This window comes from Balaenoptera physalus (assembly GCF_965194825.1).
Source record: "Balaenoptera physalus genome assembly, chromosome: 10".
Classification (NCBI taxonomy): Eukaryota; Metazoa; Chordata; class Mammalia; order Artiodactyla; family Balaenopteridae; genus Balaenoptera; species Balaenoptera physalus.
Genome location: NC_138889.1, coordinates 75,657,224 through 75,673,816, shown reverse-complemented (window position 1 = coordinate 75,673,816; position 16,593 = coordinate 75,657,224). Strand labels below are relative to the sequence as shown.

Genomic DNA, 16,593 nt, shown 5'->3' with positions numbered 1-16,593 from the left:
TGAAAAAAATCTTATTGAAAACAAATGAAATCTAATAAGTATTCCAACCTAGATAAATATTCCAGCTTCGTGGATGTGAAGATGTCAGCTCTCTCCAGATTGATCTATAGAGTCAATGCAGTTCCAGTCAAAATTCAAACAGGGTATTTGGGGAAATTTTCAGACTGATTCTAAAATCATTTGGAAGGGCAGAAGGCCAGGAATAATCTTGACATTTTTACAGAAGAAGAATAGGTGTGGAACTTGCTCTACCAGATGTCAAGACTAGTAATTGAGGCTTAGTGTGATATTGGTATAGGGTAGACAAATTAACCAGTGGAACAGACTAGAGGGCTTAGAACCATGTTCACACGTGTTTGGAAATGTGATATACAACAGAAGAGGCATTGCAGATAACTATAGAAAGGAGGATGCAGGGACAAATGATTATCTATACAGGAGAAAATGAAATTGGACCCTTACCTCTTACCAAACATAAAAATTCCCCGTGGACTGAAGATTCAAGTGTAAAAGACGAGCTTTAAAACGTATAGAGATAAATGTAGGAAAGAATCTTCATGGACTCAGAGTATGCAAACATTTTTTAAACAAGACGTAAAATACTCAAAGAAGAGTGATAAATTTGATTGCATTCAAATTAAGAACTTTTATATAAAGACAACACGAAGAGAGTGAAGAGGCAAAATACAAACTTGGAGAATAATACTGTAACGCATAATTGACAAAGTATTGGTATCCAGAATATATAAATTAGCCTACAAATCAATATTAAAACCAATAGAATATTGGACAAATGACACGAATAATCATTTTTTAAAAAACAAAAGAAGAATCAGGGAAATGAATGTTTGCTCAACCCATTAGTAACCATGGAAAAGCAAATTGAGAGCATGGTAAAACACCATTTTCTCTCACTAGATTGTCATAAATTAAGATCATTTCAAAGGGTTTGGAGGATGTGGATGAATGGGAATTTTAAACTCTATGGTAGTTACCATAGAGAATTCATAATATATGAAGCAAGAGACATTCACAGAATTACTCATAATTAAAAATTAGAAACAACCCAAATGTTCATTGACAGAAGGAAGGATAATTTGTTCTGTACTCATTCACACAATGGAAAACACTATGCAGCAGTGAAAATGAATGAACTACAACATGCAGCAATACAAGTGAATCTTAGAAACATTATATTCAGTGAAAAAAATTGGAGCTTATATGCAAAATTATATTTTGATTAAAACAAGAAACAACTAAACAGCAAACAGTGTGGTGTTTAGGGACGCACACAAATGCGATAAAAACTATGGAGGGCAAAAGCAAAGGAATGTGACTACACAATTTAAGGTAGGCAGTTGAATGGTTAAGAGAAGGAGCGCCCGGACAGATGTAATGGAATTGGAAAGGTCTGTGCTGTCCAGTATGGTAGCCACTAGCCACATGTGGCTCTTTAAATTCATCAAAATTAGATAAAATTAAAAATGAGTTTCTCGGTCACACCAGCCACATATTAAGTGTCAGTAGCCACATGTGGCTTGTGGCTACTGTATTGGACAGAACACATAATGATCTTTTCCATCATGGCAGAAAGTTTTGTTGGACAGCACTGTTCTAGATCAAACATGGGTGAGTTGGTGCCTGAGTGTTTATTCTTCAAAATGTGTATATATGTACATATATGTTTATATGTATATATATTCTTTAGTTGTGTTAAATATTAAGTTTAGAAAAATTCTCTGGTTCCCTAATTCCTATTTCCCACTCCCCTGGCCAAGTTACCTTGGACAGGTAACTTAACCTAGATTTGCTCAGTTATGAAATAATAGGATTGGATTTGATCTGTAAGATTCCTTAATGCTTAATTTTTTTTTTTAAATAAAATGATGCCACAAAGTATTCCTCAGGGTGTCCAACATTTGAGCAATGTCATACAAGAGTACTCTTGATGTTCATGAGTATCAGTCTACTAAATAAACATACTGTAGTATAGTGGATAAAGTTAAAATTTTAGTAACTTCTCAGTTTTTCAACTGATTTTTATGATAGCATAATTGCTTTAGTTTTAGAATCTCATGGGCCAGTTTTCCTCTTTAGTTCCCTGCCTGCACCCTTCAAGCAAATGGCATTGTCTGAGGCATATTCCTTGGAGAATGTTATACAAGCTTCTCTTAGGTGGTATAGGAACAGTAATGGAATATACGTCTTCATATTACACTAAGAAGATACTCTGTTTCATATATAGTGAAAATGATGTGCTTTTTATTTTTCTAGGACAGATAAAATAGGTCTTTTTCGTCAGAAAGGCAAATCACATATTCGACTAGTAATGATGTTTGGATTTTCAAGCCTTAAAAAAAGAGTGCTTTTGCCTTCTTTTGACAAACTTTTATGTCAGTTTTGCAGTTAGATCAATTCTGGTGTATAGCCCTATGCAGCCATTAATCATTACATTCTCAGAGGATGTTAAGGATGTAGAAAACAGCTTATAACATCAAGTAGAAAACAAAACAAAAATTATTTGGTTCATAAAAAATGTATCTTCCAGGTGACAACAATGCACCCTTTTGTACATTTGTGTAGTGTCTGGAGTTGGGATGGTTTAATTCACTTTTGTTTTCACTGAATCAGGGACACTGAATCTGGGACTCATTTTTACCCTGCTGTAGTTAATACTGATCGATTCTTAGTTTTAGTGATCTTAGTGATCGATGCTCAGTCCTTTGGATCATAATTGCTTTCTATATCCACTCTACTCGTATAAATCTGCCTCTTTGCTAACTCCCATCCAATTAGCCTACATTTATTGAAGCCGTACCCTGTGCTAAATGCTATGGGGAAATAAAAATGAGTAAGAGATGTTTCCAGTCCTCAAGTTGTTAATTATACACTTTTTCTTCTGCCAAATTCTTTCCCATCTTAAAATGACCTTCGTCCTTCCCTCTAATTTTCTGTACCGTTCTAGGCTCTAATGTGAATTGCAGACAGCTCTTTTCAGAGGCCTTTCTGTAACCTAGGTATGCTTTGTCGATTCATCGTTTCCTGTCGATACTTACTATTGTATACATATTTTGTTTAATATCTCACTTTTACATATGTTAATCATGAGATCTTCATACATACCTACTGAAGTTAGCGGGCAGTAGAGCTTATCTCTTTTGCCCATGAAAAACTTAAGACTCAGAGAGAGGAAATAGGGTCTCTTAGCAGTTATTTTATTTTCTCCCTATCTCCTCCAACCCTAGGCACCCACTAAGCTACTTTCTGTTTCTATGGATTTCCTATTTTGGGTACTTTATGTACAAGTCATACAATATGTGGCTTTTTCTGTCTGTTTTCTTTAACTTAGTATAATGTTTTCAAGGTTTATCCATGTATCAGTTCTTCATTCATTTTTATGGTTGAATATTCCATTTTATGGATATGTCACACTTTATTCATCAGTTGATGGACATTTGGATTGTTTTCACTTTTTGACTGTTATGAATAATGCTGCTATGAACAATTGTGCACAAGTTTTTGTGTGGACATGTTTTCATTTTTCTTGGGTGTATACCTCAGAGTGGAATTGTTGGGTCATATGGTAACTCTGTGTTTAATCTTTTGAAGAACTGCCAAACTCTTCCAAAGCAGCTGCACCATTTTACCACCAGCAGTGGTGTATGTATATGAGGGTTCTGATTTCTCCACATCCTTTCCCACATTTGTTACTGTCTTTTTGATTATAGTATGAATCCTCCGACTTCTTTTTTTTTTAGTTTGTTTTTGGCTGCATTGTGTCTTCGTTGCTGCACTCAGGTTTCCTCTAGCTGTGGCAAGTGGGGGCTACTCTTCGTTGCGGTGCGCTGGCTTCTCATTGCGGTGGCTTCTCTTTTTTCGGAGCACGGACTCTAGGCGCGCTGGCTTCAGTAGTTGTAGCACGTGGGCTCAGTAGTTGTGGCTCGTGGGCTCTAGAGCGCAGGCTCAGTAGTTGTGGTGCACAGGCTTAGTTGCTCCGCGGCATGTGGGATCTTCCCTGACTAGGGCTCAAACCTGTGTCCCCTGCATTGGCAGGCGGATTCTTAACCACCACGCTACCAGGGAAGCCCTTTTTTATTCTTTTTTAAGATTGTTTTGGCTGCATTCCTTGAATTTCCATATGAATTTTAAGGTCCATTTGTAAATTTTTGCAAATGAGCAAAAGTCAGCTGGGATTTTGATATGGACTGGCGATTGTTGAATCTGTTGGGGAGCATTGCCATCTTAACAATATCAAGTCTTCTGATCTATCGACAAGGGATATCTTTCTGTTCATTTAGATCTATTTTAATTTCTTTCAACAATGTTTTGTAGTTTTTAGAGTCTAAGTTTTGCATCGTGTTAAATTTATTCCTAAGTATTTTATTCTTTTTGATGCTATTGTAAACGTAATTGTTTTCTCAATTTCATTTTCAGAATGGTAATAGACTCTTAACATACTTTTTTTTTTTTTTTTTCATTTAATGCCTAGCACAAGTCCGGGAGGTGGGTATAATTTCTCTTTGCGAATGAGAAAATAAGTTCAAAGAAGTTAAATGATTTTGCCCACAGGGCAACCAAGGTAATATTTCTGAGACTACATCTGGATGAATGAGGAGGCAGTTCACTCAACCTGACTGCAAACCTTTGCATGCTTTCTGTTTTCCCTATGAAACCCAGCTGCGGTACCAGGTAGGGAAATTCAGGGTGTCTCAAGTGAATGAGATATTCAGGCATGAGAGGTGGATCTTACAGTGATGACAGGGGTGCTTCATCCTGCCCTATTTCTTAAGCCTTCAGGAAGTATTTGGAGGCATTTGATATAGTGATTAAAGGCCTAGGCACTGGGTTTGAGCTCTGGCTTCACTACTTAACTTGCTATCTACCACAGCAAGTTATTTTGATTCTCTAGCTTTCATTTTCATCTTCTATAAAGTCAAGCAGTTATAAGCCCTGCCTACTTCATAGGGTCGTTATTAAAAGGATGAAGTCAAATACTATTCATGTTTGTAAAACTCAGAGCCCAGGGCCTAGCACATAGTAAGTGTTCAGTTAAATGTTAATTTGTAATTGTTCTGTTGCTTATAATTTTATTCTTATTCCGTGATCATTTTTGTCTTTTCAGTACAAGTTCAGGGATCTAACTATGGAAGAACTGAAGAATGTAAACATGTTTTTCCCACATTTCAGATATTCCATGGATACCTATGGTAAGAATTGTATCCTCTAGTTTTTGCTACATTATTTAAACTATTAATTATTTGTTCCTAGAGAGCTACAAACTTATTATAATTTCTCATTTCTCTCTTTTATCCCCTGATTTTGAGCTACACTTTATGACCTGTGGTTTTTGAGGAAATTTAAGTTAATAAAATTTATATGGTATTAGTTTTCTATTGCTGCTGTAACAAATGAACACAAATTTAGTGGCTTAAAACAACACAGGGACTTCCCTGGCAGTCCAGTGGTTAAGACTTCGCCTTCCAATGCAGGGGTTGCAGGTTCAATCCCTGGTCAGGGAGTTAAGATCCCACATGCCTCGAGGCCAAAAAACCAAAACATAAAGCAGAAGCAATATTGTAACAAATTCAATAAAGACTTTAAAAATGGTCCACATTAAAAAAAAAAAAAATCTTTAAAAAAAAAAACAACGCAAATTGACTATCTTACAGTTCGTTGGCTAGAAGCCCAGCACAGGTCTCTGTAGGTTAAGTGTTGGCAGGTCTTAGTTCCTTTTTGGAGGCTCTGGGAGATCATCTATTCTCTTGCTTTTTTTAGTTGCTAAATGTCACCCATATTCTTTGGCTCACGGTCACCTTCCTCCATCTTTAAAGCTAGCAATGTTGCATTTCTCCGACCATCCTTCTGTAGTCAGATCTCCAGAGAAAAGGTTCTCTGCTTTTAAGAACCAAATGTGATTAGCTTAGGCCCACTCTAATCATACAGGATAATTTCCCCATGTCAGGGTCCTTAACTTAATTGTATCTAAAAAGTTTCTTTGCCAAGTAAGGTAACATATGCACAGGTTCCAAGGATTAGGGTATTGGACATCCTTGGAGGCCATTATTCTGCCTACCACATATATGGTTGATAATAAATTAATAACAAAGTTTTAGTTATCTTCTTCACTTAATATAGAGGGTCTGGTTACCTGAGAAAGATTTTACTATCTTTCAAAATTTCTGACCACAACCCACACTTGGAAATGTATTTTATATCATGAACCCATATACACACAACTAAAGTATTATGTACACCTTGGTGTTTTCTCTTCTATTCCATTCCATACCGTTTAAAAAAAAAATGCTGATTGAGACTCACTAAATTGATTTCAGGACCCACGAATTAGTCAAAACACACAGTTTTGAAAAGCTTCTTTATTCTACATGGGTATGTTTTGTATTTGAATTAGCTTGGGTTACAAAAATATGTCTAATTCAGAATTATATATTGGAAAATTTGAGGCATTATTGAAGTATTTCTTAGGAATAGCTAATTTTATATGTGGAAGAAATGATTAGATTCTGGCCTACCTGTGTCTGGCCTCTTTTGATTAACACCCAGGTATTTGGTGCTGCTTATAAATGCCTGGGATGGGGGATTTAACAGCTACTATTTATTGAACACCAGAAATACTTCCAAATGTTTTATCTATATTATTTTACATATTCTTGTACAACCAAAGCTGTGAGGTGAGTATTATCATCTTCACTTTTCAGAGAAAGAAACTGAGGCCTAGAGAGTTTAAATAACTTGCTTAAGATTACACAGCTAGTTAGGCATGGAGTTGGGGCTTGTACTCATGTCCATCTTGCCCTCTGCTTGAATAATACTTGTTCTTTTACAATCTATAAGTAATCTTATAGATTTAAACCTTTGTTATACCAGTTAATTCTTATTCTCATTTCCCCCATCTAGAGGAAGTAGGCTGTGGTGCCATTAAACCCTCAAGCTATAGGATTAATATTGTCAAGGTACATTTTATTATTGAAGACAATGTTAGTCATGTATTATAATCATTTTTCTTTTGGCTTTTTGAATAATTTGGACAGTGACTATTTACACCTGTAGTTTCTCTACCACATTTTCAGGTTCTTCTGTGTCCCCGAGAAACAATCCCTGTTCCACTCCTCTGTCCATTTTAGTTTTGCCTTAGAGTGATCCCTTCACCCATTTTTACCTTTCACTCATATAGTTCAAGGTAAATATTTGTACTATGTACACTCTTGGCCTTGAGTTTTCTGTCAGCCTGGCTTTTCCTCTTCTCCCTTTCTGATAGGTCATCAAATCTATTTAGACTTTTTTCTTCCCCTGCGTAAATAGTATAGTAAGCTACTGAAGTCCTTAAAGGACCACATTCCAAGGCAGTTTGACAGTTTGAAGCCAGATGTAGTGTTTTCTGTATTCAGTTCAGAAATTAGGGCATTGATTCTCCATCAGTGTGTCCCAGATGGGTAAGTTGAAATTTCAGGGATGTGAAGATTGAGAAAAGGTTGAGAATAATGGAGTTAGAGAAAGCAAAGATAATTGCTAATCCTTCTAAAAGGTCACTTTCAAAAATAAAACTAACTTTTTTCTTCTGATTATAAAAGTTATAATCTGATATCTAAAAGTGATTAGAACTGATGTTACATGTGACAATTATTTGATAATGTCCCCACATTTTATAATCCTTTACTTCTTATTAAGGGTTTTCACATCATCTCATTTAATCATTATGACAACTTTATGATGCAGTCTTTATAGATTTTATATCTTTATTTTCTAGATGATGAAACTGAAGGTCAAAGAGGTTAAAGTAACCAAAAGTCACATGCCTCTGTCGACAGAAATAATAAACAGTCTATAATAGGATAGAAAAGAGTTTTATTTGAGCCAGTCTGAGCACTATAGCCTCAGATAGTTCTGAAGAGCTTTCCAAAGAAGCATGGTTTTCAGCACAGTTTGTTTTTTTTTTAATAAATTTATTTATTTATTTATTTATTTATTTTTAGCTGTGTTGGGTCTTCGTTTCTGTGCGAGGGCTTTCTCTAGTTGCAGCGAGCGGGGGCACTATTCATCGCGGTGCGCGGGCCTCTCACTATCGCGGCCTCTCTTGTTGTGGAGCACAGGCTCCAGACACGCAGGCTCAGTAGTTGTGGCTCACGGGCCCAGTTGCTCCGCGGCATGTGGGATCTTCCCAGACCAGGGCTCGAACCCGTGTCCCCTGCATTGGCAGTCAGATTCTCAACCACTGCACCACCAGGGAAGCCCTTCAGCACAGTTTTATATCTGTCAGAACAAAGAACATCAAACGTCACAGGGGTGCATTCCTTCAAGGTTTCAAAAAAAGACAAATGAGCATGCACACGATGAGTCAGCATGGCCTTGGCGCCTGTGAAGGGAGCTTTATCATTGGAGTGCTAGCGTTGATGTTTTAGGGAAGGGAGGCATTTATCTCTGTCTTCAAAACAGACATTCTTTACTTCTGGACAATGCACCCTTTTCTTTAATGATTAAAGCAGATGTACAATGTATGCTTAATGGGCCACAAAACTGGCTATTCTAGTTAGCATAAAGCTTAAGTTAAATAATGTATAAGCTAGGATGACTTCCCCGTATCTCAATATGTGAAAATTTCTTCCATCACCTCTAAGTAGGAAAAGTCGGCCAAGAACTTGGGATTTCAGTATCTTAAGTCCTGTGTTCTTTCAGCTACCTGCTCTGCTTTCTAAGAGAACATCATTTAGTTCTTTGCCCTTGTCAACATATTTACTGATTCCTAGATGATGGTATTTAGAAATTATGTGTGTTTCTGTATGTGTGTATGTACATGCACACACTTTAACACGGTTCTTCCTACTTCTGATTGCGCATTCTGGGGCTTTTTTTTCTTCCAGTTTTCAAAGATAGTTCCCAGAAAAACCTGCTGAATTTCACTGGCACTATTCCTGTGATGTATCAGGGTAAGTGTGGAAGTTGAGAAAATGTGGAAATTTTCTAAAAGATCAGTTTAATTAGAACTTATATTTGTTTAGTTCCATAACATTCTCAAAGTGTTTTTTGTTTGTTTGTTTGTTTTTTAAAGAACATTTTTACGAGCTGCTCAATTTTTAATTTTTTATTTATTTATTTTTTAAATATTTATTTTTTTGGCCACGCTATGTGGCTTGCGGGATCTTAGTTCCCCCAACCTGGGCCCCCAGCAGTGGAAGCTCAGAGTCCTAACCACTGGGTTGCCAGGGAATTCCCCTCAAAGTGTTTTAACATGTATATGATCTATACTGAACCTTACTGGATATAGCAGAATGCTGTCCCAGTGAAGGAAGGCCTAGGTTAATACCAACAAATTCAATTCAGTTCAACGAATATTTATTTATTGAATGTCAACTATCTGCCCATTACTCTGCTAGGTTTTGAGGTACAGAGGTGAGCAAGACAGACATAGGCCTGCGCTTGTGGAGAGTTAACTCTGCTTTCCATAGGAAACTGCAGGGATCCCACCTTTTTCTCCCATTACATGAATGTTTTCTTCCCCTCCCTTTCCCTCTATATGATATAGCGTTATCCCCATTCTGTTGGTGAAACTGAGTCCTGGTCACGTGGTTTACCTGAGTCCACACAGCTGGTGTCAGACTGGAACTTAAAACTCCAATAGGAAATTTTTAAAACACAGGCGCCATTAAAGCTCAAAAAAAGCAACATATTTTCAGATGACCTGACAGGTTAAAATAGCTAAGTGTTTGCCCAAAAAGAAAAAAAAAAAATCACTGACTTCCCTATAATTAATTCTGTTTGTCTAGACCTACTTCCTTCAACGTTTAACAGGACTAACCTGTCAGATGGGTGTCATAGGAGGTTGCTTCTCTAGTATGATTTGAAGAACACCAGAGAAGTGTTGGTTCCAATTATTTCTCTGAAGTGGTGCTTGGAATTCCACCTTTAAAAATCCATTCCCCTTTTAAAATGCAAATAATCTCAGGAGGAATAACATCCAAAATCACTAATATACAGTGCTGTGCTTATAGAAAATGCTCGGTAAATATTTGTTGAATGATTGAGTTAGTTTATTTGATTACTGACTGAAGGGTTTAGGAATACATGAACTTACCGGGTATTTGAAAGAGGAGGTGCACTGAAAAAGGGCTGAGGAAGATCTGGAAACCAAATGGGGAGAGAGCAGTGCAGTTTGCTGTCTCTTACAAAGGATTCATCGCTGTATTATGGGAGCACATTGCCCAACAGACACCAAGAAGATGTATTTTGGGGGACTTTTTTCAAAGTAAGTGCTTCATTATGGTAGTGACTAGACTGTTACAAGCCCTCCTTTATTGCTTCCCCCTGCCCCCATGATGACTTATTGCCAGAGGTACACTCATGTTTTATTCTTCCTCTGTGTACGTCCAATCATAACATCTCCTTTGGCACAGAGAATGCTTAGAAATTCAGTTTGGTTTTTATGAATAGGAATGTGGTTGGAGATGAAAGTAGGTAGCAGTGGGCTCTGAAAAAATTGCAATGAGGTAGGCAGAGCAGGTATAGAGTCGATTTTTATTTTCTTTCCTTGCTTCTCCCCTCCCAAGCTCTCAGACTGTTTTCTGGCTGCCTAGAGAATTTTACTGAGACCTGTTTCCCATTACTTGTGTTCTGTGTTTATTATGGTTAGATGTTAGAGAGAGAAAGAATTCTTACCACCCCAGTGATTGATTGATTGATTCCATAGTTCTTACCAACCCCAGTGATTTCAAGGGTAGTTGCATATTGACAGAGGAACTTACAAATTTAAATGAATCATTGCTTAGTAGCCCTCAGTTTCTAGGACAATGTGGGGAGGTTACAGGAGGGCATAAAAGTTATCTTAAGATGCCACTCATTGGCACTCTGCATCTTCCTAGAGCGGTGGAGTCAGGTCATTGATTCTTATGCTGGTAGTAATTCCAAGGTAGTAATGGTACCTGCAATACCTTTTTTTTTTTTTTTTTGGTATTACACTCTTTTTCCCCTTTGCTTTTGACTAGAATTATAGCAACTCCTTGTGATGCATACTAGTTATTTCCTGCTGATCAGAAGGTCAGAATGTATTATCTTTCTCATCTGTAAAATGGGCCAATGATAGAGCCTAACTCTACAATTTTGAGGATTAAATGCATTACTCTAAGTAAAGCTCTTAGCATAGTTCCTTGCACATAGTAAGTGCCTAATAAACGTTGGCCATTATTATGTGCATGCTTTTGTTACTTTTATCTGGTTACTAGTTTTTTTAGTATAATAATAGTACATGCTCATGCTAAAAAAATTTAAACAATTGAAAAGAGATGAGGTTAAGCTTATATCTAACCTCCCACCCAGTCTTATTCCCCAGGTGAATCTTCTGTTGATATTTCCTTATGTATACCTGCAGAAATTTTCTGGATTATTTCTTATCCCTCCAAGATTGTGTCAAGGTTGTGATGACACTTTTCCTTCATCCATCCATTGTTTAGAGATGTGTATCATCTTAGTAAGATGATACCCATCTGAACTTTATTTACAGCTAACTTAAATTATATCCTTATGATATAATTACTTTAAATCTGAGGACTCTACCAGGAGTCCTGACTCTTTGATAATGAATTACTGAAAGTAAATGGGCAGGGTAGGAGGCAGGGCATTTGCTGACAGAAAAGAATGAGAAAGAAGGAAGAAGGGCACAGAGAATACCAGTAGTGGAATCTTACAAGTTATAGACATGGGAATCAGGCTCACCATGCGCTTTGCCAGGAGTGTGGTATTAAAATGCATGAATGCTGCTGGGGAGAGGCATTGATGGAGGCAGCAGATCCTTGATCAACCAGGAAGATACCTTCAATAGACATTTCTTTCCTTTTCTTTAATGTGTAGGGATTAACATTAGAAAATGGCTCCATCGAGATTGGGACTACCACTCCAAAACAAAAAAAATTGCATGGCCTAGGACTTCCCTGGAGGTCCAGTGGTTAGGACTCTGCACTGTCAATGCAGGGGGCATGTGTTCAATCCCTGGTCAGGGAACTAAGATCCCGCATGCTGCACAGCGTGGAAAAAAAAAAAAAATTGCATGGTCCAAACAGTGGCTTTTAAATGTTTGATTGTGACCCACAATAAGAAATACTTTCGTATACATAGTTATATATGTATATAACTAAAATTAAATTTATTGTTTGCAGCCCACTAAATTAATTTCATGACCTATTTATTGTGACCAACATTTGAAAAACACTGGTCTAGAGTATATAACATTAGACAGAGTGACTTCTGGAGGAATGTGATGATGTGTCTCAATACCTGTCGGTCACTCTGTGGTGCTGTGATCACATGACTTTATAATCATAGAGTACCAACAGCTATGCCTGTATCCATACTGTAAGTACTTAGATACTATGTATGGTGATGGATGTTAACTAGACTTATTGTGGTGATTATTTTGCAATATATACAAATATTGAATCATTACGTTGTATACATGAAACTAATACAGTGTTATATATCAATTATACCCAAATAAAAACAGTTTTTTAAAATACTTAGATAAAATTAGAAGAGGAATATGGTTCTGAGAACTGCTGATATAAAATAGTAGAAATAGTACTAGGACATTTCTATTATGTAGTGACTTTCAGTTCTCTAGAATTACATGGGAAGCTTTTAAAAAATGTTGTCCAGACCCTGTCCCACTGAATCAGAAACTTTTGGGGAGAGGCCTGGATATTGGTATGTTTCAGAGTTCCTTAAGCATTTCTAATATGCAGACAGAGCTGAGTATCATTGTGCTTAGGGCAGGAGGAAGCAAGATGAAAAAAGTAGAGGATTTCCTTAGTAAGAAAAAGATTGCAGTGGAGAAGAAAACTTTTTATTTATACCTTGCTTATTTCCAAAATGGGTTTGAGGTAAATTGTAAAAATTACCAACCCGTCATGGTACTTACCATGTCATGTACTGTTCTAAGCATTTTATGTACCTTAACTTAATTTTATCCTCACAACAATCCTATGAGGTAGGAGCTTTTATTATTCTCATTTTGTAGAGGGAGGAGTTGAGGCACAGAGAAGTTAAGTAACTTGCCTAAAATCATATAGCTAGTAATGTGTGCAACTAGGATTTGAACCTAGGCATTTGTGCTCCTGAGCAGCCATGTTTTTAAATATATTGAAAGACATATGCATTAAGACTGTGAAAGCAGGAATAAATATCGGGAGATACAACAGAACAGTTAAGATAATTGATCAAATTTCTAGTTTAAGGTTAGTTTTTGCACTTATATTAGGTTTAGCTTTGGGCTTCCTGTAAACCAAAACAGTCAGAGATTTTGGCTCTCAGTAGGCATGACATACATGGTTACATAGTATGTGGTACAGGGTTACATAGTACGTGGTACATGGTTACATGGTACATGTACATAGAAGAGCTTTCATTTGGGTTCCTATCTCAATACAGTAAAATTTAAGAGCCACTGGACAGGGCTTCCCTGGTGGCGCAGTGGTTGAGAATCTGCCTGCCATTGCAGGGGACACGGGTTCGAGCCCTCATCTGGGAAGATCCCACATGCCGCGGAGCAACTGGGCCCGTGAGCCACAATTACTGAGCCTGTGCATCTGGAGCCTGTGCTCCGCAACAAGAGAGGCCGCGATAGTGAGAGGCCCACGCACCACGATGAAGAGTGTCCCCCACTCGCCGCAACTAGAGAAAGCCCTCACACAGAAATGAAGACCCAACACAGCTAAAAATAAATAAATAAATTTATTTTAAAAAAAAAGAGCCACTGGACAAGGTGACTGTTAAGGTTGTTTTCAGCTCTAAGTTGTATGTATCTAACCCAGCTTGTATGTTACAGTAGCTGCAATTAATGAGCAACTTGAGGGCCAGTATCAAATGCATCTTTCATTTGTTCATTCACTCATTCATTTAAAAAACATTTATTTATTTATTTATTTGGCTGCGCTGGGTCTTAGTTGCAGCACGTGGGATCTTTAGTTGTGGCATGCGGGATCTTTGGTTGCAGCATGTGAACTCTTAGTTGTGGCATGTGGGATCTAGTTCCCTGACCAGGGATCGAACCTGGGCCCCCTCCATTGGGAGTGTGGAGTTTTAGCCACTGGACCACCAGGGAAGTCCCCATTCATTCATTCTTATTTATATAAGAAACTTTTATTGAGTATCCAGTATGTTAGGCACTATACTTGTTGTAGGGGACATGGAAATGAATAATACCTAATCATCTCTAGACGTTTATAGTGTAAAAACAGAAACAGACTTGTAGGCAAATAAATTGGGTGGAGCAAAGAAGGTTACCTAAAGAAGATGTTGTATCCCATACTCCTAGCACAGTAGGTCCTATAAATATTTATTGAATTGAATTGAATAAGCTGGCCATTGTCTTGATTATATTTCCTCAAATGTTATACTGGTGCTTTAATGGGAGCATATTTCCAATGTGAATGTGGATGAAAATAGGGAAATAGGCCTCAGTTTACATAAATCCTTTATCTATAAACTTGACTAGACTTGTGTTTTAAAATGCCACCTAGCTATACCATAAATATAATGTGTGTGGTTCATTATTGTTTGAAGATGTGTTTATTTTGTCTCAAATAGGTAATACATATAACATACCAATTCGTTTGTGGATTTTGGATTCTCACCCTTTTGCTCCCCCCATTTGCTTCTTAAAGCCAACTGCAAACATGGGAATCTCAGTTGGAAAACATGTGGATACTCAAGGCAGAATATACTTGCCCTATCTCCAAAACTGGAGCCATGTAAGATCAATTTGGATTTTCTTTTAAAAGTTTTTATTTTTCTGAATATTTATCTTTGATCCTAATGGTACAAATAAGTTAGTGAATTTTCTTTCAATGATAATTCTTCTTATGATCTTTAAAAATAATTTGAAATTGAGCTCCCCAGGGTCACCCAAGACCCAGAACCCTGATGATGGCAGCCTGCATGCAGCTGCTGTCTCCAGGTCTGGGAGCCAACCATTGTTTGCTCCCTGTCTTTTTATAGTTGTTTGCCGTTTGATAAAGCAAATGAAGAGCTACTAGCAAAATATTGGGGCATCATTTCCTAGTTCCTCCCCAGTAAAGATTCTTATGTAATATGTGTATTTATTTGTAGTTTTGCTTGTTTTTAACCTTTATGTAAATTGAATCATATTGTATATAATCTTCTATTACATGGTTTGTTTTAACTGAGCATTAAGTTTTAAAAATTCACCCACAGCGATGCATGAAACTGTAATTTATGTGTTTTACAATCCCTCACAGGGACTTCCCTGGTGGTCCAGTGATTAAGACTCTGCGCTTCCACTGCAGGGGGCACAGGTTTGGGGAACTAATCCCACTAATTTGGCACGGCCAAATAAATAAACATAAAAGTAAAAAAAAAAATAATAATAATAAATGGCCCAGACTTAAAAAACAGAAACAAAACAAAACAAAACAAAAACACAAGCCCTCACATTATGTAGTTTTGTATTCTGCCTATTTCATCTATCATTATATTGAGCATTTTTCCATATTAAACAATATTTTCAAAACACATGGTTTTTAATGGTTGCCTGATGTATTTGTAAATTGCTCTGTTAGAAATTTAATGATGAGGATCCTTAAATATAAATATATGTAAATATAAATGTATATATCTTATAAATCTTTAATAATTTCCTAATGATAAATCTCTAGGAATGGAATTATTGGATCAAAGTTTCAAAATGTTTTGAAGGCTATTCTTATATATTCCCAAATTGGCCTCCAAGAGGTAGACAAAGTGTTGTAATTCTACCATCAATAGAAATCAGTATGGGGGGTACCTGTTTTACAGCACCTTTGCTCTAAAGGGTGCTATAAAAGAAGGTACTATCATTAAAACAAAACAAACCTTTGCTTATCTCTATGGTTCATTTACTTAGAAGGATGTAGTATATGCTCTCATTTTTGTAAGTAACTAAAACTTTTATGAAAGGATAATTTATAATATATTTGTATATACCCAGAAAGTTGTAGGACCGGAGGACAGGGATCTGTCAGAGAGGAGTGAGGTTGAAGTAAAGGATGGCATTAGGATTATCACTTCTTATTTTATATACATATTGTAAAAGGATATGCAATTGTGGATGCATTTCATATTGTTTTATGGTTTTCTATTTTTTCATATAAATAAAACTTTTAAAAAGAAGAAAAAAAAAGAAATAGAAAAAGAAAAGATGCATACCAAATTGTCAGTAGTGGAGTTTAGGTGGGGAAACATTAATCTTTTATTTTATGAACTTGTACATTATTTGCATTACTTGGTGATTTAAATAATAAGATTACCAGTTAAATGTGACGAATAGGGCATGATAAAAATTCGTTAGTTGGAAGGACAAAAATGATGTCTTAACCTTAATGTTTAGTTCTTTGGTTATTTGAGAAATTGAAATCTTATCATACATTTATTTATCATGTACATTTCTTCTTTTTTGAATTATCTGTTTATCTCTTTCATCCATTTTTACAACTTTTTAAAAAAATACTATCCTTTAACAGTATTTTGACATCTGTGCCTTATTGTGGGAATTTATCTTTCCTGTTTCCTCTTTCTGGTTTTCTTTGGCATATCTTT

General features: G+C 36.5%; 1 protein-coding gene across 9 annotated transcripts in view; it reads left to right on the top strand.

Annotated features, from left to right (window-relative positions):
• UEVLD (UEV and lactate/malate dehyrogenase domains) overlaps positions 1 to 16,593 on the top strand; it is a 45,912-nt gene that overhangs the window by 1,831 nt on the left and 27,488 nt on the right. For 4 of the 9 annotated variants that reach the window (XM_082476664.1, XM_082476660.1, XM_082476666.1 and 1 more), the window contains exons 2-5: positions 4,570 to 4,689; positions 5,123 to 5,207; positions 8,877 to 8,942; positions 14,587 to 14,750. In XM_082476664.1, the coding sequence (XP_082332790.1) occupies positions 4,609 to 4,689; positions 5,123 to 5,207; positions 8,877 to 8,942; positions 14,587 to 14,750 (396 nt within the window). In that variant the 5' untranslated portion in view covers positions 4,570 to 4,608. Of the gene's footprint in view, positions 1 to 4,569; positions 4,690 to 5,122; positions 5,208 to 8,875; positions 8,943 to 14,586; positions 14,751 to 16,593 lie in introns of those variants that run through there. The other 5 variants (XM_082476661.1, XM_082476662.1, XM_082476663.1 and 2 more) reach the window with 5 other exon arrangements.